At 43.1% G+C, this 26843-nt stretch overlaps 1 protein-coding gene across 1 annotated transcript in view; it reads right to left on the bottom strand.

Annotated features, from left to right (window-relative positions):
* The window catches only part of LOC134679274 (adenylate cyclase type 5-like), a 367970-nt gene that overhangs the window by 249658 nt on the left and 91469 nt on the right, over window positions 1-26843 (bottom strand). Inside the window, exon 3 of the mRNA XM_063538168.1 lies at window positions 25201-25380. Coding sequence (XP_063394238.1) covers window positions 25201-25380 — 180 coding nt within the window. The remainder of the gene's footprint in view (window positions 1-25200; window positions 25381-26843) is intronic.

Here is a 26843-nt window from a genome sequence, read left to right as displayed (position 1 = left end):
GAACATTCCTGCAACATGGAAATTATTGTTTAAACAAGAGAATATACTTGAAATAAAGTTTAAATAGGCATAACTTAAAACTAAATGTTATTATGCATATATTATTGTCTATTACAGTTAGCTATTTTGTTGATGTGATAAATTTACCAATAAGTTGCTTAAATTCTCACTGTATATCAGAGAACATTTCGACTTTCGACAATATTTTCCAAAATTTTTTTTTTGTTTCATTAGAATCTAGAGGCCTCTATCTCCCGCCATGCCAAATCTCAGCGCGCTCGGAACAACTTGAAAAAAAATTAAAAAAAGTCGGCCATTTTGATTTTTTTTAATGCAGATTATTTTGTCTCGGGGCCCTCTATGACATTTGGTCGAGCACCCCCCACCTATCACGCACCGTTTAAAAGTTGCCATACAAAATAAAAGTGGCCAGTTTTCCCGCAATTGTAGCATTTTTCCAAAAAAAAATTTTTCATAAGTATCTAGGGGACCCCGAGATTCCGTGACCAAAATTTCAGCGCGCTAGGACAAAATTAAAAAAGTTAAAAATAAAAGTCGGCCATATTGAAAAAAAATGGCAGCGTCAAAAACTGCCAGGGTCCCTCTATGACATTTGGTCGAGCACCCCCCACCTAAGTCTGACCGTTTGGCCGGGCCGTCATACATTTTTTTGACCGGAAGCGGACGACCAAAAGTCGGAATTTTCTGGGGGTAAGGACTACACCTAAACTATCGTGAATATTCATGGTAAAAACTACGATAAATAAATAAATTCTCGTTCTCGAGAACATTCTCAGAAGTTACCGAGAATTTCTCATGTGGAAAGTTTCGCAACTTTGGAAAGTTCTCGTGCGTGCATTGCTAATCGGGCTACGCCCGACTCCTTTGGTATAAAGGCGCCCGTCTTTGGAACGCGTACGTCGGGCTACGACCGACTCTTTCAGTATGAGGTCGCCTTCGGCGCCCGGCTTTGGAACGCGTACGTCGGGCTACGCCCGACTCTTTTGGTATGAGGGCGCCGAAGGCGCCCGGCTTTGGAACGCGTACAGCGAGCATCGTACATCGGGCTGCGCCCGACTCTTTTAGTATTAGGGCGCCTTCGGCGCCCGGCTTTGGAACGCGTACGTTGGGCTACGCCCGACTCTTTTAGTATGAGGGCGCCAATGGCGTCCTGCATTGGAACGCGTACGTCGGGCTAGGCCCGACACTTTTAGTATGAGGGCGCCGAAGGCGCCCGGCTTTGGAACGCCTACAGCGAACCTCGTACGTCAGGCTGCGCCCGACTCTTTTAGTGTGAGGGCGCCGAAGGCGCCCGGCTTTGGAACGCGTACATCGGGCTAGGCCCGACACTTTTAGTATGGGGGCGCCTTCGGCGCCCGGCTTTGCAACGCGTACGTCGGGCTACGCCCGACTCTTTTAGTATGAGGGGCGCCTTCGGCGCCCGGCTTTGGAACGCGTACAGCGAGCCTCGTACGTCGGGCCGCGCCCGACTCTTCTAGTATGAGGGCGCCTTCGGCACCCGGCTTTGGAACGCGTTCGTCGGGCTACGCCCGACCCTTTAGTATGAGGGCGCCAAAGGCGCCCGGCATTGGAACGCGTACGTCCGACTCTTTTAGTGTGAGGGCGCCGATTTGGCGCCCGGCTTTGGAACGCGTACGTCGGGCTACGCCCGACTCTTTTAGTATGAGGGTGCCTTCGGCGCCCGGCTTTGGAACGCGTTCGTCGGGCTACGCTCGACCCTTTAGTATGAGGGCGCCAAAGGCGCCCGGCTTTGGAACGCGTACAGCGAGCCTCGTACGTCAGGCTGCGCCCGACCCTTTTAGTGTGAGGGCGCCGAAGGCGCCCGGCTTTGGAACGCGTACATCGGGCTAGGCCCGACACTTTTAGTATGAGGGCGCCTTCGGCGCCCGGCTTTGCAACGCGTACGTCGGGCTACGCCCGACTCTTTTAGTATGAGGGGCGCCTTCGGCGCCCGGCTTTGGAACGCGTACAGCGAGCCTCGTACGTCGGGCTGCGCCCGACTCTTCTAGTATGAGGGCGCCTTCGGCACCCGGCTTTGGAACGCGTTCGTCGGGCTACGCCCGACTCTTTTAGTATTAGGGTGCCTTCGGCGCCCGGCTTTGGAACGCGTTCGTCGGGCTACGCTCGACCCTTTAGTATGAGGGCGCCAAAGGCGCCCGGCTTTGGAACGCGTACAGCGAGCCTCGTACGTCTGGCTGCACCCGACTCTTTTAGTATGAGGGCGCCTTCGGCACCCGGCTTTGGAACGCGGTCGTCGGGCTACGCCCGACCCTTTAGTATGAGGGCGCCAAAGGCTTTGGAACGCGTACAGCGTGTCTTGTACGTCGGGCTACGCCCGACTCTTTTATTATGAAGGGCGCCTTCGGCGCCCGGCTTTAGAACGCGTACAGCGTACCCCGTACGTCGGGCTACGCCCGACTCTTATAGTATGAGGGCGCCGAAGGCGCCTCGCTTTGCAACGCCTACAGCGAACTTCGTACGTACAGCGTGCCTCGTACGTCTCTTGTAGGGCTGTTTCCTACATTTTGGCTGATCTGGACTTCTATACCTATTCACTTAATAAAATATTGCAGATCATTAAAAAGCACCATGTATATAGTGGCCAAACAAATTTATTTTGTCAGAAACCTTCTTGTATCGCCTTAATCGGCTAATACGCGGATAGAATCCAAAGCGCTTGTAGATTCGTAGTTCGAATTACCTACCCGATAAATTAATGTTTTATCGGGTTCATGTAAGCAAAGCCGGGTGCAAAAGCTAACAATATGTATATATTTGAAATGTGCTAATTGAGGTCTTTCAAATGATATACAACACGTCATCATTACTTATTTTTATTTTTTTGGTTCGTGACTTTATGACCTCTAGAGGGCACCGTGTTCATTTTTTTGTGACGTCATATAGCCTATAACCAGCGGACGCTTAAGACGATTCGAATGACATATCGTTTGTCAAATTATAATGCGTACTTTAGGAGTTCTGAGGGAACAAATGAACATACATACATACATACCCACATACATACCGGTCAAAATCATAACCCTCCTTTTGCGTTGCCGTAGTCGGGTAAAAAAGGCCATGACCTATTTTGTTTTTCTAAGCATGAGAAGATAGCAAATGACTCAACCTATGTGCCGTTTTAATTTGGCAAACGATGTACCAAACTCCCTGTATAAATAGGTCCCAGGTCCCAGGATCTTGCGATAAACTTTCTTCACCGCTACCAGGAGCTGCTGACATTCTTCTTTCAGTGTTATGGTAACATTCCATTTCTAACCGCAGCTGCACTACCGGTACTGAACGCGTCGCTGTCATTGTCAATTTCCATAGTAAAATTGACAGTAATGCCGCTGCGGTTAGAAATGGAATGTTACCCTTAGGGACCAGGCAAAAGGCAGAGTGTAAAGACGTAATATATTTTCACCGCACCTGCTCTTATATGCTCCTCTACCAAAAGGAATGAGAATGTTGCATTATATCCAGAATCATTAAGTTCAATTAATCATGTTGGCTGGTGTTTGACTTTTAAGTAATAGTTTTGAATGAAAAATATTTAAGGTGGTTCGCTTTTCATACAAAATTCAATCAAAGCTCATTAAGTAACTACACACTATTAGTACACAAATATTTCCGCATTTATCTTCTTTCGAATATTCGTTTGCGCGAAATTAACAGGAAAACAATGTTTCATACAGAAATCATGCAAAAATCATAGTTAACTTTTCATCAATTTTACGTATGTGTGTGTCACAAATGTCGTGTACAGATACATTTGCGACGTTGCCATACCATTTCCGACGTTGCCGGGCTGACCACGGCTCGAATTTGGAGTGCCGTCATGTTTAGTGCAATTTTGTTGACACTGATATTTGACAGGTAGTTAATTGACCTAAGCGAGAAGTTCGTCAGCTTAGCTAAGAACTATCATGGCGTGTTATGCAAACAGTCGTTTTTTTGCTTGCAAACGGAAGATTCCCGGTTCGATCCCCAGTCATTGTATGCTGGAACATAACTTTTTGTATTTTTGTTACACCTAATTTTCGTATTGTTTTTTTATTTTTATTTAATTTTTCTTATTATCATAAATCGATTATTAAATTATACTCTTCCTAATCTCTCTGATTTTTACAATCAGGACATCCTCACTGCAATAAAAACCGGGCAAGTGCGAGTCGGACTCGCGCACGAAGGGTTCCGTGCCATAATGCAAAAAAAAAACAAAAAAAAGCAAAAAAAAAAACGGTCACCCATCCAAGTACTGACCACTCCCGACGTTGCTTAACTTTGGTCAAAAATCACGTTTGGTGTATGGGAGCCCCATTCAAATCTTTATTTTATTCTGTTTTTAGTATTTGTTGTTATAGCGGCAATAGAAATACATCATCTGTGAAAATTTCAACTGTCTAGCTATTACGGTTTTTGAGATACAGCCTGGTGACAGACGGACGGACGGACGGACGGACGGACGGACAGCGAAGTCTTAGTAATAGGGTCCCGTTTTACCCTTTGGGTACGGAACCCTAAAAAGAAGTGTATAAAATTTCCTGTGGTTAAAAATAATGGATTTTGTCTATGAATGAAAAACACAATTATTACTATAGTTTGTTTTTTTTAGCATTAGAAATAAGGTACCTAAACAATCTTGACGTGTCTTTTAATTGAAAAACACATTTTAAAAATAAGTTACGGCAAATATGTAACAATTATAAATCTAATACGATCATTTATATTCTTCTGCTTTCATAAGTACTTAATCGTTTTTGATTTTTAAAAAACCTGATAACACTGAGTATGTGGGGGAAGCGCTGCTGGCCTAGCGGAAAGCAATTCGGAGGTCGCGGGTTCTTCTAACCCCGGCTCGTACCAATGATTTTTCGAACTTTTGTACGAAATAGCATTTGATACCTACCTATTTATACACCGATACCTATTTTTCGGTGAAAGAAAACAATGTGAGGAAACCGGACTAATCCAAATAAGTTTACTCTCTGGGTTGGAAGGTCAGGCCAGTCGCTTTCGTAAAAACTAGTGCGCATGCCAATTCTGGGATTAGTTGCCAAGCGGAGATTGAATATCTGGGAGACCGACCAAAGCTTACAAATCATAAAAACTCAAAAATGCGCGTTTTCTCATAGACCTAGCTAAGAGATCAAACCCCTTATAGCAAATTTCATCGAAATCGTTAGAGCCGTTTCTGATACCATCCAATTATATATCTAATAATTGCTCGTTTAAAGGTAAGATAACACAAAGGAGAAACAAAAAGAAATTACCTACTCGCACCAGTCTTGAACCCCAATCCTCTTGCACGTATTTCCACGAACATACCGTTACGCTATTGCAACTTACTTACGTTGTGTGAAATTGTCTACTACAAGGATCACGGAAACACTGTTTGCATGTGTGAGTAATAGTAGGAAAAAGCGTGACAGCAACACTCCGTCGAATTAAAAAGGTGGTTTTTGCACAATGAAGTATTCAATGTTTATTTTAATAGTTCAATATTTACTTAAAGAGTGCGCGAAACATACTTTTAAGTATACAAATACCAAGACCATTTCACAAAAAAATTTAATCTGAAATTTTGCAAAAGTGGTGCCATCTAGCGAGAGTTAAGTTTTGAGTAACCTAGGCGAACCACCTTAATACGAACGATATGGATAAGATTTGATTTGGTTTTACAGTTTGTTTAACCCACGTGCTTTGAAACTATCGGGACCTTTTAGAGCCAGTCGCTAAGCACGTGGTTCAAAGAATCGTTTGCTTGCTCAATATTAGGTAGCCCGAGGTTTTCAATAACAACTTTGACCCCCTGTAAAAGAAAAGCTATTTCAATAGCCGTTGACAATCGATGACGTTACATTGCTGGTCCAACAAGTACCTACATTTAAAATAATAGTTACTTGTTTTACAAGGGGGCAAAGTTGTTGTTTAACCGCTCGTGCCAATATTGATACCCGAGCAATCGAAAGATTCCAAAATATTCGAATAATGGAATCTTGAGCGTTGCGAGGGTTTCAAAGCACGAGGATTAAACAAAATTTGTCCCCGAGTGAAACACAAAATTTTTCACCACACCAACCCGAAGCAAATATTAAATGTAAAATATCAAACAAAATCAAACCAAAACAAATCCAAATGAATGTTATTGAATATTTATCATCCAAAATCATAATTTAAAAATCAATTCTACCAGCAAACATAGGAAAACAACTCAAAATTTGCATTTGATTACTTTGCCTCACATGTGAATAAAATGCAACTTTGCTATCAGTTTTTGAAGTGCAAAGTAAGCCTTTCCGAGCTGGTGTGGTGAAAAATTTAATTATGTACTTACCCTACTTCCATGATTTCACTACGGTATTTGCTGTAAAAGAGAATTCACTAACAAATTGAAGCCCCTTTCAGAGCCCACAGTCTCATTCGAATTTAAACCATAACACAATTAGCATACAGTCGAAAATGGAAGCTACACCTACACTAGAAACTTTTTGGATATAAAATTACATGTGTTTTGCCGTTCGATTTTGTGTTTTATTTACAAGGGTTTTGTGTTTATTTTAGTATGCGGCGTATCGGCATGAGCTTAATCGATGATACACGAAAAACACGGTTTTAAGCGCGACAAAGCGTCAGAGAGATAATAGACAATGTTGGTTATTGTTTATCCGTGTTGAACTGTCACTAAATTGTACCTAAGCATTTTAAGCTGTGGGGCTTTTACAACAAAGTTCAGAGGGCCTACCGCGAACCACGTTCGACGTATTGCCTCTCTGTCTCACTTGTAAATTCTTACTTAAAAGTAACAGGGAGTCAACACGTCGAACGTGGTTCGCGGATGGGTTAAGGTGAAGAAACGTATACATATATGCACTCGACTGTACCTAATAGCGCGAAGCCGCGCGCCCTTTTCGCAAGGCTAACCTCACCTATAGCCATTTAATAGCATTATAGCGCGGGAGCCGATGTCAAAACTAGCACCTTATTCGGTAAACTTAAATCTGCTTTGTAGTATTTTGCGCGATTTTGTACTGCCGCTGTTTACAGATGCACACAAGGACAGCTTTGCCGCTATTTTGCGCAAAAGAGTGGCATCCTTAGAGAAGAGGTTGCGGGGCCCAAACAGCATACTGAAACACCATGCAGATCGATGGAACCTTTTGCATTGCTCACTAGGTTATGTATGATTGTTTTTTTTTTTACTGAGATATATGTACCTATGTATTAATTGAACAATTCTCAAAAAGTTTGTACATTTCGATCACATGTTAGATTTCTATAAAAATTGGTATGCTGTTAAAATACATAAAGCTGAACAACTTCCACCATATTTCCCAAAAAGTCCCAGAAAGTTTCTAAGAAACGTTCCTTTTTTGTGATCAGATTTCGTTACACATTTGGTACAAGCTTTGCTTAGTTTAGGGCTACGGTGATCTGTGTAAGATGTCCCCTAATATTCGTCTATTATTATTTACTCGTACCTATTAATTTTATAGCCACCTCTCGCGCTACGAACGTGGGGTTAGCCGGAATCCGTCAGAATCGCTTTAGCGCTTTACTTAATGAGTCCTATATTAGTACCTACCATCGCCCACACTGTTAATTTTGTCTCTGAAAATTGTAACTGCCTAGTTATCACGGTCCGCGAGATACAGCCTGGTGACAGACAGATGGACAGTGGAGTCGTAGTAGTAGCGTTCCGTTTTTACCCTTTGGGTACGGAACTCTAAAAAAAAGCGCTGGCGAAATATCATTTGATATTTGCCAGCCGCTTTTCGGTGAAGGAAAACATCGTGAGGAAACCGGACTAATCCTAATAAGGCCTAGTTTACCCTCTGGGTTGAAAGGTCAGATGGCAGTCGCTTTCGTAAAAACTAGTGCCTACGTCAAATCATGGGATTAGTTGTCAAGCTGACCCCAGGCTCCCATGAGCCGTGGCAAAATGCCGGGATAACGCCAGGAAGAAGAAGGGTACGGAACTCTAAAAAAATTCATAAGGTACTACTACATAACTTCGCCAAACTGCTAAACAGTTTGTTGTCGAATTAAATACACCCATTTTTAACTTAGATATACTATCTAACTTAATATACCTACCCTACCCAAGCGCCATGAAATTTTCCAATATTTCGTATTTTCTTAAGTTTCCGACGGAACATCAGCAGGAATGACCCCATTTTCACACTAGGTAAGTAATATACACATTGCAGTGATATTAAAATCCTGTCTTTATGTCACGATCCATCAATTAGGCATACATTTTCAACACCGGTCGGAAAAATGTCTCGTCCATCATTCTTGTCACTGAACGGATTCATTGAGTCTTAATTATGCTTTTGCGAGCACTGGCCAGTATATTTCACTAAAACAAAGTCCTGTCTGTTTGTGTGTATGTTCGCGATAAACTCAAAAACAACTGAATGGATTTTTATGCGGAACCGGAGTGATGCTTGAGGAAGGTTTAGGTGTATAACTTGTAGGTTTTGTTTGTGTAACCCATGGTATAATACTTAATATACTCCGCCTGGTACTCTCTTCCCGTCTTTTCTAGGTCACGTGACTGACACAAGCCTACGTCATCATGCGACAGCGCTATATATAGCGGCCATGTTATTGTGACGCAGGCTTGTATCACTCTGGGAAGAGAAGACCTTGTTTTATTAGACTATGGTGTAACCCATGCGAAACCGGGCCAGGTCGAGTTTTGGGCCTCTTGCCTAAAAGGTGGGAGGATCTTGCAAATTCCTTTATTATTAATGTCAGATATTTAAATTTGATTTTTAGGGTTCCGTACCTCAAAAAACTGAACCCTTATAGGATCACTCGTGCGTCTGTCTGTCTGTCTGTCCGTCGATCACAGCCCATTTTCTCCAAAAGTACTGGACCAATTAAGTTGAAATTTGATACACATATGTATCGTGCATTTTAAATACGCTAAATTTCATAGAAGTTTGACGTTTAAAATGACACTTGCACTAATGCACTGCGTGCATCAAAATCACTGCAAACTTTTTTGGTCTAACTCTAGATACTTTTGACGTGTTTATTATTATTTATTTATTTACCTACTTTATAAAATACAGATTTAAACCAAAATATTACTTTGCTAATCCACGTAAAAGATAACGTGCTAGTCAATCAGTGCTTACCCGTTATACTTGCTTGCGTATTTTTAGGGTTCCGTACCCAAAGGGTAAAACGGGACCCTATTACTAAGACTTCACTGTCCGTCCGTCCGTCCGTCCGTCCGTCTGTCACCAGGCTGTATCTCACGAACCGTGATAGCTAGACAGTTGAAATTTTCACAGATGATGTATTTCTGTTGCCGCTATAACAACAAATACTAAAAACAGAATAAAATAAAGATTTAAATGGGGCTCCCATACAACAAACGTGATTTTTGACCAAAGTTAAGCAACGTCGGGACTGGTCAGTACTTGGATGGGTGACCGTTTTTTTTGCTTTTATTTTTGTTTTTTTTTTTCATTATGGTACGGAACCCTTCGTGCGCGAGTCCGACTCGCACTTGCCCGGTTTTTACATGCAATTAATGTTCCCAAAAAACACAGAAAATACATAGTTATTAGCGTAGCGAGCGTAGTCTGATACGTTACGTGTGTTGCTGACTGTACATCCTATCCCAGACACGTATCAAACAAGCCAATGAACAAATGAAATGACGACCCATTCTAACGGTCCACGTATTGTCAACAATGTGAACCCTATTCCAAAGCCTTAAGGCCTATGGGCAGTCAATGTTAGTACTGACAAAGCGTCAGGTATCAAAAGGTTTCGGGACGTTCATTGGAGCTATTCGGCTGAATGGTGGTCGGTTCCGGCCGTGTGTGTAGCTGTCATCGGTTGTGTGAGGCCAGACTAGTCTGTAGCAGAACCCCTAATGTAAAGTTCATTCGATAGCGTGATGAGCGTTCGCGTTTGCGAATGGCTAGTGAATGCGGGAATTTTCGGGATCCCGACTAGATTAAAAAAAAAAGTGAAATTCGATTGAATTAAAACGATAATAACGGCATGTTTGTGATGGTGACGATAATTAAAATAACATACTAATAGACAGAAAACAAGAACCTTTATTCTTTAATATTATTAACTAAATCATTCTCAGTTTTCCTTGGAAATTAATAAGTTTAACTGTAATGAGAATCAAAACAATAAGGAATTAGAGAGTATTACCTACAGGTGATTTTGAAAGTGACTTAAAAAAAACAAAGGGTATTAAGAGTGTTATCTGCTAAACGGCATCTTACATCCGTTGCAATGTACCCAGCTGCTGTGAATGCCCTCTCCGACTCAACACTGGTTGGCAACAGCGTGGCGAAGCGATTATATGCAAACTGCAAAAATCTCCCCCTTTGTTCCTCCACACTCAAATAAATCCATTTCCTTTTTTATGACAGACTCTATTATCTGTCGAAGCTCGTGGATACACATGTAAAGAGACTTTTAGATGCTCGCAGAGTTTGTTCTAATTCCTCTTTAAGTGACATATTAGTTTGTACAGCAGTAGCACGTAAATTCAAATCTAACGCTCGCTGACGACTGCCGCCCAATCCCGTCAATCCCGAACGGGATCCCGTTACCCAAAGGGTAAAAGCGTTGCTTACGCGTATATCTGTTATTTCCATTCCATTCCATTCCATTGTTGTTTCCATTCCATTAACATTATTACTTACTCTAAAAATATTTTTTCACCACACCAGTTGGGAAAGGCTTACGTTGTCCTTCCAAAACTGGTAGCAAAGTTGCATTTTATTCACATGTGAGGCAAAGGAATCAAATGCATTGAGTCGTTTTCTTATGGCTCTTCTACACGTTGGCCCAACCTATTGATCCAATATGTTGGGACAACGTGTAGAGGGGGTATTGGTGTCGGTTGGCTTTTGGCGCGCGGGATGGATATATTTGCTGGCACCGTCCCACCTCCAACGGACTACTGTAAAAGCAAGCGGGGCGGCGGAAAGCGCCGAAATTCTAAAACGTAACAAATATAAGAGCCTCGGTAGAGAGTACCATTTTGTACCATTTGGAGTTGAAACTCTAGGTACATGGGGTCCCAGCGCGCGTAAGTTGTCCGCAGAAATCGCGAAGCGTCTGGTTGACGTAAAACAGGCCGCGTAGCCAAGATGCCGATCGCTTACGCTCCGTAGCGATCGAAACGCAACTGTCACTGTCGCACTTATATGGAAGAGTGATACAATACAATACAATACAATACAATACAATAATTTATTCATAAAACCAATACAATTTTATACGTCATATTATTCGGTACATTACTATTCTATATTTATAATACATTATTTTACATAATGCATTTCATTATTAAAATTAAGCAAGAAGTGCATACATTATTATAAATTCACCTATTCGAAGAATTCATTCAATGAATAGTAGGCAGCAGAGACTAGGTATTTTTTAAGTTTGAGTACGAATGTGTTATTGCTATTCGCAGTTTTTATGTCTTCAGAGACTCGGTTGTAGATTTTCGGGCCAATTGTGTGCAGACATTTTCTAGATTTAGCTAGCCGTGTGCGTGGTGGACGGAGTTCGTGGCGGTGCCTAAAGTTGTATTTGGGTTCCTCACCATTAGACTGGAACTGTCCGAAATTAAACCTTACCTGTTTGGCTACCTCTAGGATATAAAGGCAGGGTAGTGTTAGGACTTTGTTACTGGTGAACAGTTCTTTGGCTGGAGATAGAGAGAGTGATAGAGAGACATAATGCTTTTCGTTGTCGAAGCGATAGCGATTGTAACCTTGGCTAGGCCGGCTGGTGACCGAAGAGCTGGCGGCTACCTATCGTATCAGTATTGCGATACAGCGGGGAAATGCCGCCAGCATCCTTGGTACAATGCCTCAGGGGCCTATTTTAGATTTAAGCTAGCTATTAATTTCGTTTAGTTGTACCACTGTATATATATTGTTGGTAGAATTGACTTTTAAATGATGATTTTTGATGATAAATATTTTATCACATTCATTTGGATTTGATTTGGTTTGATTTTGTTTGAAATCTTACAGTTAATATTTTCTTCGGGTTGGTGTGGTGAAAAATTTTGCGTTTCTCTCGGGGGCAAATTTTGTTTAACCCTCATGCTTTGAAACCCTCGCAAAGCTCTAGATTCCATTTTTGGAATCTCTCGCTTGCTCGGGTATCAATAATAGCACGAGCGGTTAAACAACAACTTTGACCCTTGTAAAACAAATAGCTATAATTAGGGTGTTCAAAAATTACTCACCCATAGCGTGCCTATAGTAGAAAAGCGGACCCTAGCAAAGGCCGGGATAGCGCTAGGTTAATTAGAACGGGCCGGGTTCGGGCCGGAGCTTCCGGCGCTTACTTTTCTATGACATGACAGGGTTATCACTTGATACATTCCATAGAAAACTATTGCACGGAAGCTCCGGCCCGGACACGGCCCGCTCTAATGTGAGTCATTCTTAACGCCGCTAAGCACGAAGAATTTTGTACACTGAATATTTTCACCCTTTACCCGATTTTATATGAAATTGGCACAGCTTAACTATTACAAACAACACTACACCAACTGTCTCCGTGATCCCCTATGATCTATCTATCTCCAAGAATCTCAAGTGTGTAACTCTACCCTCACCCTCCCCCTCATCGATATAGGGAGGCATAATCCAATACAAGGCCAATCAAATCAGATCCAAAAATAGCGTTTTGAGCATGGTACCTAATATAATAATATACTCCGCCTGGTACTCTCTTCCCGTCTTTTCTAGGTCACCTGACTGACACAAATCTACGTCATCATGCGACAGCGCTATATGATAATATGCGAAAGCGCTATATATAGCGGCCATGTTATTGTGACGTAGGCTTGTGTCACTCTGGGAAGAGAAGACCATGTTTTATTAGACTATGGTTTTGAGGAATTAATTCCCAGCAAGCTGGATATCGTTTTAATACTTTCAATTGGTTCGAAATGCGCGTAAAGAATGACTCACGTTAGCCACGTCGCGTTAGACCGGGCCGTGTCCGGGCCGGAGCTTTCGGCGCATCATTTCCTATGGAAAGCATCACGTGATCGCCTGTCATGTCATAGAAAAGTAAGCGCCGGAAGCTCCGGCCCGGACACGGCCCGGTCTAACGTGTGTCATACTCCATCCCAGGAGGTGTGCATAAATTTTGGGAGCTCAAGGAGATAAATTTACTAATTTTAAATTTGTTTTAAGTACTTATGTTGTATGCCTTAGCAGGGCGTCATGAACTGACGTTATTTTGTTACCTACTTAACAGCATCTTTTTGTTGATTGAATGTACATGATTTTACAACGAATAAACGAAATGAATTGATTTTGAAGGAACCCACCGTGGCCTACCAGTACGGCTACCATCAGTTTGGCATTGACATAAACGCTATCGTGAACGTAATTTACTTTCTGTGCATCTCGCTCGTACTGACATATTAGTGCGAAAGAGATATACCGGGTGTGGCCTGTAACACGAGCAAATAATTAAAACATAATAGATTGTACTCCTCAAACGGTGACACTTTTGTTCAACAACTTTAAAAAATTATGAAGTATTTAGACTCCCTATTTTTCATACAAAATAAATGTTATCTTCAATGGACGCCATCGACACGCCATATCATTCTGATTGACGTTACTTGTCACGCCATAAACATAACAAAATTCGCAATACATTGCATATTAGAATAAACTTTAAAGTGTATTAAAAATCAAACCACAAGTAATTTTTACCCGACTACGGCAACGCAAAAGGAGGGTTATGATTTTGACCGGTATGTATGTGGGTATGTATGTATGTATGTATGTATGTATGTATGTTCATCTGTTCCCTCATAACTTCTAAAGTACTTATTATAATTTAATAAACGATGTGTCATTCGAATCGTCTTAATCGTCCGCTGGTTATAGGCTATATGGCGTCACAAAAAAATGAACACTGCGCCCTCTAGAGGTCATAAAGTCACGAACCAAAAAACTAAAATTAAGTAATGATGATGTGTTATACATCATTGGAAAGAGCTCAATTAGCACATTTCAAATATATAAATATTGTTAGCGTTTGCACCTGGCTTTGCTTGCATGCGCCAGATAAAACATTAAATTTTCGGTTAGGTGATTCGAAATTCGAACTATGAATCTACAAGCGCTCTGGATTCTATCCGTGTGTTACGCGACTACGGCGATACAAGAAGGTTTTTGCAAAAGAAATTTGGCCGCTATACATGTGGTGTTTTTTTAATGTCCTGCAACATTTTATAACGTGAATAGGTATAGAAGTCCTGATCAGCCAAAATGTATGAAACAGTCAATTTTTTTACAAGATACGTACGCGTTCCAATGCCGGACGCCTTCGGCGCCCACATACTAAAAGAGTCGGGCGTAGCCCGACATACGCGTTCCAAAGCCGGGCGCCTTCGGCGCCCTCATAATAAAAGAGTCGGGCGTAGCCCGACATACGCGTTCCAAAGCCGGGCGCCTTCGGCGCCCTCATACTAAAAGTGTCGGGCGTTGCCCGACGTACGCGTTCCAAAACCGGGCGCCTTCGGCGCCCTCATACTAAAAGAGTCGGGCGGAGCCCGACGTACGCGTTGCAAAGTCGGGCGCCTTCGGCGCCCTCATACTAAAAGTGTCGGGCGTAGCCCGACGTACGCGTTCCAAAGCCGGGCGCCTTCGGCGCCCTCATACTAAATGTGTCGGGCGGAGCCCGACGTACGCGTTGCAAAGTCGGGCGCCTTCGGCGCCCTCATACTAAAAGTGTCGGGCGTAGCCCGACGTATGCGTTGCAAAGCCGAGCACCTTCGGCGCCCCCTTACTAAAAGAGTCGGGCGAGCGTTCCAAAGCCGGGCGCCTTCGGCGCCCTCATACTAAAAGAGTCGGGCGGAGCCCGACGTACGCGTTCCAAAGCCGGGTGCCTTCGGCGCCCTCATACTAAAAGAGCCGGGCGGAGCCCGACGTACGCGTTGCAAAGTCGGGCGCCTTCGGCGCCCTCATACTAAAGTGTCGGGCGTAGCCCGACGTACGCGTTCCAAAGCCGAGCTCCTTCGATGAGTCGGGCGGAGCTCGACGTACGCGTTGCGAAGCCGGGCGCCTTCGGCGCCCACATACTAAAAGTGTCGGGCGTAGCCCGACGTACGCGTTCCAAAGCCGGGCGCCTTCGGCGCCCACATACTAAAAGGGTCGGGCGTAGCCCGACATACGCGTTCCAAAGCCGGGCGCCTTCGGCGCCCTCATACTAAAAGAGTCGGGCGGAGCCCGACGTACGCGTTGCAAAGTCGGGCGCCTTCGGCGCCCTCATACTAAAAGTGTCGGGCGTAGCCCGACGTACGCGTTCCAAAGCCGGGCGCCTTCGGCGCCCTCATACTAAAAGAGTCGGGCGTAGCCCGACATACGCGTTCCAAAGCCGGGCGCCTTCGGCGCCCTAATACTAAAAGTGTCGGGCGTAGCCCGACGTACGCGTTCCAAAGCCGAGCACCTTCGGCGCCCCCATACTAAAAGAGTCGGGCGTAGCCCGACATACGCGTTCCAAAGCCGGGCGCCTTCGGCGCCCTCATACTAAATGAGTCGGGCGGAGCCCGACGTACGCGTTGCAAAGCCGGGCGCCTTCGGCGCCCATATACTAAAAGTGTCGGGCGTAGCCCGACGTACGCGTTCCAAAGCCGGGCGCCGTCGGCGCCCACATACTAAAAGGGTCGGGCGTAGCCCGACATACGCGTTCCAAAGCCGGGCGCCTTCGGCGCCCACATACTAAAAGGGTCGGGCGTAGCCCGACATACGCGTTCCAAAGCCGGGCGCCTTCAGCGCCCTCATACTTAAAGAGTCGGGCGTAGCCCGACATACGCGTTCCAAAGCCGGGCGCCTTCGGCGCCCTCATACTAAAAGTGTCGGGCGTAGCCCGACGTACGAGTTCCAAAGCCGAGCACCTTCGGCGCCCCCATACTAAAAGAGTCGGGCGTAGCCCGACATACGCGTTCCAAAGCCGGGCGCCTTCGGCGCCCCCATACTAAAAGAGTCGGGCGTAGCCCGACATACGCGTTCCAAAGCCGGGCGCCTTCGGCGCCCTCATACTAAAAGAGTCGGGCGTAGCCCGACATACGCGTTCCAAAGACGGCCGCCATCGGCGCCCTCATAGGCACTAAAGGAGTCGGGCGTAGCCCGATATAGGCGGCGCGCTCTGCGTGCATTTCTGTACTGAGGACGCCCTCGCAAAAGTAATATAAAGTGACTTCAAAAAGTTAGTAACGAAATCATGACCCCAAAATTAATTAAATAAAAAATAAGTTCAAAAACTAAAACCCGACTACTGCAAATCGCGCTCTAAAAAGTATGAAACAAGATAGAATTCTTATCTAAAATTATCAAGCAGGAAATATTATAAATGTTACCATTTTTTTTATATAAATTACAACGTAATATAATTTACTGATTTTTTTATATATTTACAGAGATTCAGAGGATAGCCGTGGTCGTATGCCACATTACTTTTATTTTAAGTTTATAATCGTGGCATACGACCACGGCGATCCTCTGAATTTCTGTAAATATATAAAAAAATCAGTAAATTATATTACGTTGTATTTTTATATAAAAAAATGGTAACATTTATAATATTTCCTGCTTGATAATTTTAGATAAGAATTCTATCTTGTTTCATACTTTTTAGAGCGCGATTTGCAGTAGTCGGGTTTTAGTTTTTGAACTTATTTTTTATTATTAAAAGTCGCTGAACAAATGTTGGTCAATATTTGAGGAGTACAGCCTACGGTTTAATTTTTTACCCGACTACGGCAACGCAAAAGGAGGGTTATGATTTTGACCGGTATGTATGTGGGTATGTATGTATGTATGTATGTATGTATGTTCATCTGTTCCCTCATAACTTCTAAAGTACTTATTATAATTTATCAAACGACGTGTCATTCGAATCGTCTTAATCGTCCGCTGGTTATAGGCTATATGGCGTCACAAAAAAATGAACACGGCGCCCTCTAGAGGTCATAAAGTCACGAACCAAAAAAATAAAATTAAGTAATGATGACGTGTTATACATCATTTTAAAGAGCTCAATTAGCACATTTCAAATATGTAAATATTGTTAGCTTTTGCACCCGGCTTTGCTTGCATGCGCCATATAAAACATTACTTTATTTATCGGTTAGGTAATTCGAACTATGAATCTACAAGCGCTCTGGATTCTATCCACGTGTTACGCGACTACGGCGATACAAGAAGATTATTGCAAAAGAAATTTGTTTGGCCGCTATACATGGTGTTTTTTTAATGTCCTGCAACATTTTATAACGTGAATAACTGAATAGGTATAGAAGTCCTGATCAGCCAAAATTTATGAAACAGTCAATTTTTTTCGTTCCGAAGACGGGCGCCCTCGGCGCCCTCGTCCCTCATACTAAAAGTGTCGGGCGTAGCCCGACGTACGCGTTCCAAAGTCGGGCGCCTGCGGCGCCCTCATACTAAAAGAGTCGGGCGTAGCCCGACGTACGCGTTCCAAAGCCGGGCGCCTTCGGCGCCCTCATATTAAAAAAGTCGGGCGTAGCCCGACGTACGCGTTCCAATGCCGGGCGCCTTCGGCGCCCTCATACTAAAAGTGTCGGGCGTAGCCCGACGTAGGCGTTCCAATGCCGGGCGCCTTCGGCGCCCTCATACTAAAAGAGTCGGGCGGAGCCCGACGTACGCGTTCCAATGCCGGGCGCCTTCGGCGCCCTCATACTAAAAGAGTCGGGCTGAGCCCGAAGTACGCGTTCCAAAGTCGAGGCGCCCTCATACTAAAAGAGTCGGGCGTAGCCCGACGTACGCGTTCCAAAGCCGGGCGCCTTCGGCGCCCTCATACTAAAAGTGTCGGGCGTAGCCCGACGTACGCGTTCCAATACCAGGGCGCCTCGGCGCCCTCATACTAAAAAAGTAGGGCGTAGCCCGACGTACGCGTTCCAATGCCGGGCGCCTTCGGCGCCCTCATACTAAAAGTGTCGGGCGTAGCCCGACGTACGCGTTCCAATGCCGGGCGCCTTCGGCGCCCTCATACTAAAAGTGTCGGGCGTAGCCCGACGTACGCGTTCCAATGCCGGGCGCCTTCGGCGCCCTCACACTAAAAGAGTCGGGCGGAGCCCGACGTACGCGTTCCAATGCCGGGCGCCTTCGGCGCCCTCATACTAAAAGAGTCGGGCTGAGCCCGAAGTACGCGTTCCAAAGTCGAGGCGCCCTCATACTAAAAGAGTCGGGCGTAGCCCTACGTACGCGTTCCAATGCCTGGCGCCTTCGGTGCCCTCATACTAAAAAAGTCGGGGCGGAGCCCGACGTACGCGTTCCAAAGCCGGGGGCCTTCGGCGCCCTCATACTAAAGGTGTCGGGCGTAGCCCGACGTACGCGTTCCAATGCCTCGACGCCCTCATACTAAAATTGTTGGGCGTAGCCCTACGTACGCGTTCCAATGCCGGGCGCCTTCGGCGCCCTCATACTAAAAGTGTCGGGCGTAGCCCGACGTACGCGTTCCAATGCCGGGCGCCTGCGGCGCCCTCATACTAAAAGAGTCGGGCGGAGCCCGACGTACGCGTTCCAATGCCTGGCGCCTTCGGTGCCCTCATACTAAAAAAGTTGGGCGGAGCCCGACGTACGCGTTCCAAAGCCGGGGGCCTTCGGCGCCCTCATACTAAAGGTGTCGGGCGTAGCCCGACGTACGTGTTCCAATGCCGGGCGCCTTCGGCGCCCTCATACTAAAAGAGTCGGGCGGAGCCCGACGTACGCGTTCCAAAGCCGGGCGCCTTTGGCGCCCTCATACTAATAGAGTCGGGCGTAGCCCGACGTACGCGTTCCTAAGCCGGGCGCCTTCGGCGCCCTCATACTATTGCGTGCATTTCTGTACTGAGGACGCCCTCGCAAAAGTAATATAAAGTGACTTCAAAAAGTTAGTAACGAAATCATGACCCCAAAATTAATTAAATAAAAAATAAGTTCAAAAACTAAAACCCGACTACTGCAAATCGCGCTCTAAAAAGTATGAAACAAGATAGAATTCTTATCTGAAATTATCAAGCAGGAAATATTATAAATGTTACCATTTTTTTTATATAAAAATACAAAGTAATATAATTTACTATTTTTTAAGAATTCTATCTTGTTTCATACTTTTTAGAGCGCGATTTGCAGTAGTCGGGTTTTAGTTTTTGAACTTATTTTTTTGCTCATATTACAGGCCACACCCGGTATTAAAGTACGTTACGGATTCTCAGAATATCATTTTTCATCATGATAAAAACTAATTGTCTATTGAACTTACCGTTTTTGATCTACAAGCAAAAACTAAAAAAGAGCAAGACTTTATTCACAATTGCTGGGATAAAGCAAACTCGGATTACACGCATTTAGGACCAAATGAAGATATTAAAACGATTACCAGCTTGCTGGGAATTAATCCTACGAGAAAATCTAATTTGATTGGCTTCTATTATATTGAATGTATAATATGTGGGAGACCGAGCTTTGCTCGGAAGACATATAAGAAACCATAGAAGGTAGGATCGCATAGAAGTGGTATACGCGTGCCTCCGTGAGGGACAAAACATACGCAAATGCGACACTGTGATTGGTCGAATTCATTTGTTGCCCACCATTCTCCATACTAATAAAAAGGTGGGGAACAAACAAAAAGTGAGACTGTGACAAGGACAAGCAATAATACCGCTTTCTCTGCTACTCCTACTGAAAGATACATAAGACTATCTCGTTCTGTCAGTTACCCCCACCACTCATGCCAGATCCAGGTATATCCTAGATTCATGTAAAGACCCCAGTACACAATGGGCCATCGCCGGCCACTCCAAGGGAGGCAGCCATGCGGTAGAATGAGATAGCAATATCACTTGCTCCCTCTAACGCATAAATGCCCCAGCAAACATTTTAAGTATTTTTTCCTAGGCTCGAAGAAGGTTTTACCAATTTAAGTAAAAATTACGTCCTAAGTCACCAATAATGTTACGTATTGTACACTTTTACTTTCAAGTCAAAATATAGGGACAATAAAACGTAAATTTCACTTCATAAATACACCATGAAGTCACGGACTTAATGGTTGAAAATAAGTCGAATTATTAGGTAAAATTAACTTCGAACCTTGACCAATAGGTCAAATGTACTAATAAGGCATTTTAGGTGTATTTGCGACGTAATTATTTCTTATACGGAGACCATGAAGTCAGGGACTTATTGGTTGAAAATCGGTCGATTTATTAGGTAAAATTAACTTCGAACCCTGACCAATAGGTCAAATGTACTAATAAGGCATTTTAGGTGTATATGCGACGTAATTATTTCTTATACGGAGACCATGAAGTCAGGGACTTATTGGTTGAAAATCGGTCGAAATATTAGGTATAATAACTTCGAACCCTGACCAATAGGTCAAATGTACTAATAAGGCATTTTAGGTGTATATGCGACGTAATTATTTCTTATACGGGGACCATGAAGTCAGGGACTTAATGGTTGAAAATAAGTCGAAACATTAGGTAAAATTAACTTCAAAGTTTGACCAATAGGTCAAATGTACTAATAAGACATTTTAGTTGTATTTGCAACGTAATTATTTCTTATACGGAGACCTTTAGGTCGTTGATTTTATGTCGATTTAGCTACTAATTTTAGGTAAATGTTACTTAAAATAGATACCAAATTGCGACCATATAGTTAAAAACACTTGTAAAATACTATCGATACCATAAGGTTGTGCCGCCATTTTCTTTCATTATACCAAGATGCTAAATATAAATTGCATAATTTAAGTTGCTTTATATCTTTAATGGTGCCATCACACGGTACTTCATTGTGCTAATATTCAAAATAAAACAATATTTTTGATCGAGTCAATACATTCACACACACAAATATTCAATTACAACACTCAATTACAAGCAAATATATGCATTTTGATTTTATAAAATGTTGAAAACTTGAATATTTCAAAAGCCCATCGATAGTTTAGTATGTAAACCTAACATACTGCACGAAAAAATTTTCTGCGCACTAGATTTCACCGTTCTTCATCTGCGTAATCGGCCTAAATTATTTTACATGACTTAGTGGCCGCCATTATCATTGCACAACTTCGAGTTGTTTTCTTGTTAGACATTTGTTTCTGAGTGAAAATAATATATAAGCGTAATGTTTGTGTCTCTTTTTCTCTTCATCGCGTCTCATCTAAATATTGCCTCACATAGTAATTATATGGATAAAAATATGTCACCATCACGTCTAAAGGTGGTAAAGATTACCAAATTAGTACATTTCTACTACGCAGCACGTCGTGGCGACGTCGAATCCACGTCGGAAACATGACCTAGTGTTGACCTAATGGTTGTAATCACTAATTTACCGTCAATAAATACGTCGCCGGCACGTGCGTTTTTTCCCCATTTATGTCGACTCGACGTGCCCACGACGTCGATTCGACGTGCCTCATTTTGATCCCCTAAATTGTGCGACCTAAAATAGGTGCCTTTTTCGGAATATTGACCAAAAATGTTTGCTGGGGCGTCCCATGGAGTGGCCGGCAATGGCCCATTGTGTACTGGGGCCTTAAGAAACTCATAAATGCGCGTTTCTCTAGAGATAACAACCACTACCACCACTTTTGACATTGACAGATACGCTCGCGTCTAAGTAACTTACTTTCTATGCATCACGCTCGCACTCGCGTATTAGTGCAAACGAGATGTAAAAAGTAATTTACGTAGACGCGAGCGTATCTGTCAATGTCAAAACTGGTGGTAGCCGTACAGACCTAGCTAGATCAATTTATCGCCTCCGGAAACCCCTTCTTCTTCCTCGCGTTATCCCGGCATTTCGTCACGGCTCATGAGAGCCTGGGGTCCGCTTGACAACTAATCCCATGATTTGACGTAGGCATTAGTTTTTACGAAAGCGACTGCCATCTGACCTTTCAACCCAGAGGGTAAACTAGGTCTTATTGGGATTAGTCCGGTTTCCTCACGATGTTTTCCTTCACCGAAAAGCGACTGGTAAATATCAAATGATATTTCGTACATAAGTTCCGAAAAACTCATTGGTACGAGCCGGGGTTTGAACCCGCGACCTCCAGATTGCAAGTCGCACGCTCTCACCGCTAGGCCATCAGCGCTTCTCCGCCTCCGGAAACCCCGATATACCTAATTTCATCGAAGTTGTTAGAGCCGATTCCGAGATCACCGATATATATAAATACATATACAATAATTGCTCGTTTAAAGGGTCACTATTGGTTAGGAGAGGCTTCTCTAGATATCAGTTCAAAGTGATATATCACTCGAATACGATGCCTTATTGACACACGCTATACAAAGGATAATAGACCCTTGAACAAAGATTACATAATATAAGACAGATATGCAACTCTTATGCAACAATAGGAATTGGCTATTGATTTGTAGATCGGGCTATCAAGTCAATTAGTTAGTTCTATTGCTTTCTTAGAGTGACATTCCATTTCCAACTGCAATACTGTTAATTTTACTATGGAAATTGACAGTGACAGCGACGCGTTTCCATAGTAAAATGAACAGTATTGCAGCTGCAGTTGGAAATGGAATGTCACTTTTACTGTCATAAATGGTTCATGAAAAGTAAACGTATAACGGTGTAATAAATTAATAATAAATAAGAATGGTTGTCTATTTTATTATATGCGTATGTAGTTCTGGATAATTTAACAGTGTAGAGTCAGACCAAGAAAATTCTGCAGCAATTTTGATAGTCCACGCAGTGCAAGTGTCATTTTAAACGTCAAACTTCTATGATTTTTTTTTCTAGCCTACTTGGTGTCCCACTGCAGGGCAAAGGCCTCCCCTCTATGAAATTATGATGTGTAAATAACACTTGCACTGCGTGGGCTATCAAAATCGCTGCAGACCTTTCTTGGTCTAACTCAAGTACATCTCGCTCGCTTGGCCATTTATACTCAAATTTAGAGCCGCCAGATAAAAGAAAAAATCACCAACTGTCACGATGACACTTCATTCCATACTTCATGTAATTCTGTTATTCGTGACATTCAAATTTTAACAAGTTTATCTACCTACTGAAGTAAAACCTGACAAGATTCCATTTTGCCTTGAGATAATTTTGTTATAAGCAGCTTAATACATAAGGCAATAACGTGCGTACGTCATGTACAGTCACCTGCAATAATATGTTACACAACGAAGGCCGCAAAAATATCTGACACGATCTTATTCGTAGAGCCATAAGAGCGTGTCACATATTTTTGCAGCCTTCGAAGAGTAACATATTATTGCAGGTGACTGTACCTACGAGTATGTATACACAGTCAAATAAAATGTCAGTAAGTACCTACCGGTCATGTCAACGACTCATCTCAAATAATCTTTATTGACATACTACGCAATCCTTCGTTATCTTATCTATCTATGTAAATGTTTAATTGCATTAAAATATTTTTCTAGCATCTATGGTTTTTTTGGCATTTTTGCGGTAAAATCTTGTTTTGTCCATTTTTGCTAATTGCGCAATCAATTCTTCTTGTTTACATAAGTGACATTCGAACAATTTCAACATCTGTTAGAGTCAGACCGTAAAAAGTCTGCAGCGATTTTGATAGCCCACGCCGTGCAAGTGTCATTTTAAACGTCAAACTCCTATGAAATAATGACGTATAAATATCACTTACGCTGCGTGGGCTATAAAATCCGCTGCAAACTTTTATTGGTGCGACTATATCAAGGAGTCTCCTTGCAAGTAAAATAAATTAGTACCACTGAAAATCCGCAACGAAACGAAGCGAAGTCCAGTTAAAATCTTTCTTCATTATTTATCACAACGACGGGACTTAATCGCGTAAAATTAAGTTCAAAATTTACCTCCGACGTTTCGAGGACGGTGTTGTCCCCGCGGTTTCGGAGAAGATTGGCTAAAGTTGGCAATTGACATCAACATCTTAAGGCGCGCGAGTTTTTCTTTATTTTTACTTAATCTGGGACATCGCCCCTAGCTCGAGGGACAAAAGACACTTAGGCGATTTATCTTAGCACTAGAGGATGACATATTGACCCTTCGGAGCTGGTATTAATCACTACCCTGTGGGCTGTGTGTGCTAACAAGGTTCGGAAACCGGTTTTTCCATAGGTTTGGATTCATGCATTTGGCGTAAAAACCTTTTCATTCCGGTTTTCGTACGTAAAATCGTTGTTTTTAATACGGTTTTTAGGGGATTTCATGAAGTGCTTTTCAGATTAACCTGTTTTGAACAATAAAAACCGGTTTATTCCTACGGTGTAACGCTGCACACCGCCGGCCGGCCGTCTTGTCCCTTGTTGAATTATACCGGTTTATATTTTTAAACCGGTTCTGCGACAGTTGCGCCAGTGTGGTGGTTTTAGCACATTAACTATATAGCACAACACATGGAAAACAGCACACATATTTTTATTTATTTTATTTTCTCTGTATAAATAACAATGTTTAGTGTCTGACATAGACATGGATATGTTACTCCAATGTTCTTGCCAAGATTCATGTAATGTAGTGTAATCATTTTAAAATGGGAGCGTAACACGGTTGTATGGGAGCGGCCTTTTGCGGCGGGTTCGTGTGTGTGTGACTATGTGTTATGTAATCCATGCCAATGTCAGAATTTGAGAGATAACAGAATCACGGGCAACTGGACGTGATAACTAATAGAGGGCCTATATATATCTTGGGCGGGAAGTGATATTGGACACTATTCTCAATAAGGGTGCCTTATTAGGAATACGCGGTGTAATGTTTTATGGCTCCTCTACACGATGGGCTAGCGCTGGCCACTCCAAGGGACGCAGCCATGCGGTAGAATGAGATAGCAATATCACTTGCTCCCTCTAACGCATAAATGCGTCCCTTGGAGTGGCCGGCGCTGGCCCATCGTGTAGAGGAGCCATTAGGTAATACAATATATAAATTCACGACTGTACCTACTCACTAAGTACTGTGAGCAACTTTTACTAAAAGAGCAACCCTGAAATCACTATTGAACTATTATTTTCGTCACACTTGCTCGAAAAAGATCTTATTCCATGCAGTTATGGATCGATGGTGTTATGGATTGGGACAATAAAGCTATAACTCCCTAGGGAATTTACTTATATTTAAGGTTGAATTTACTTACCGCAGTAGGACTCTTCTTGGTCTTCGAGAAGTGTTCGATCACTTCCCAGTTGGATTTCTTGGGGGCGGGCGTGCCCGCGGGGGAGGGGGACGAGCGGTGCGCAAGCGCCGGCGTCGAGCGCCCGGAGTCGTCACGGGGCGCGCCGCGCAAAGACGCGCAGCGGCGCCCGCGGAGCGCCTCCTGTTGAAAAAAAAAATGTTAGTGTATTCATCCTAATGGCTCCTCTACACGATGGGCCAACGCCGGCCACTCTAAGGCCCTCATTTATGCGTTAGAGGGAGCAAGTGATATTGCTATCTCATTCTACCGCATGGCTGCGTCCATTGGAGTGGCCGGCGCTGGCCCATCGTGTAGAGGAGCCATTATACGTGTATAATTTTTCGAGAAGTGCTTGTTTACTTGATAGGGTATAGGTAAATATACTAAGTGTATCTGGAATCGCACAATAATCATCACTTCTAATGTTGTTGTATACCTACTTAAAGAAACCCACAAAGTATTGAAATCAACCAAATAACCACTGAAAAATATCACATCTAATAAGATTTTCATCATAATCCCAGCAACGAACGGATCACCTCAAAAACATCTGACATTACAATGTCTAGATTGTCTATTAATCATATTGTCGGAATGACACTTTGACGTACATGATGATGAGACACGTAAAGCTTTAAAACTCGAACTAGGTATCAATATTTACACCACATATATTATAAAGTCAGCCAATTATCTGGTAAGTAAGCACTAAACCGTGTATCAAATTGATGCAAAATAATTCAACCAATTTCCGGCTATCCACGCGGCTCGGTAATGACCGTCATTACCATCCAGGATGCACTTAGCAGGTAATGATCGTTTATTTGGTGCAACTGAAATTATCTATCGGTGCATGAGCCTGCCCCTATCAGATAAATAGATTGGTAACCCGTTTCGGAATGCACTAAGGATGATAGAATAATACATAATGTGACTCTGTAATCGACCGCATTAGTTGATGTCTTGGGCGGTCAAGGCAAGGGATTAATTATTTTGTTTGAAATATCGGAAAAATACCTAACTTAATTTTTTTCACCTTTTCTAAACCACGACTACAGATTGAGAATAAAACAAATTGATGCCAAACAATTAAACCAATTTTGGAGTATTCATGTAAACTTGTAATTACCCCTCATTACCATCCACCCGTCAAGTAATCATCGTTTTATGTTGGTGCAACCGAAATTTTCTAGCTATAAATGGGGCCCTCTTATTAGATAGACAGATATGACGTTTATTAATTATTAGAAAACGATATATTACGTGTGTCATGTATGTGTTACGTGAATGCATCAACTACCTTTAGCCTTTTGTATGGGCCAAATAAGTAGGTATTATCACTACGTGTAATCACTGCACCTTATAAAACAAAGTCCCCCGCAGCGTCTGTCTGTTTGTATGTTTGTATGTTCGCGATAAACTCAAAAACTACTGAACGGATTTTCATGCGGTTTTCACCTATCAATAGAGTGATTCTTGAGGAAGGTTTAGGTGTATAATTCATTAACCAGTGCGAAGCCGGAGTGGCTTGCATAAATAAAAGTTCCAGTTATCAAATTATTTGATTTCGTTCTAATCACTACACTGTCCATATCATAGCATAA

This window comes from Cydia fagiglandana, chromosome Z (genome assembly GCF_963556715.1).
Source record: "Cydia fagiglandana chromosome Z, ilCydFagi1.1, whole genome shotgun sequence".
Classification (NCBI taxonomy): domain Eukaryota; kingdom Metazoa; phylum Arthropoda; class Insecta; order Lepidoptera; family Tortricidae; genus Cydia; species Cydia fagiglandana.
The sequence above is the reverse complement of the archived record's forward strand: the minus strand, read 5'-3'. Positions and strand labels throughout refer to the sequence as shown.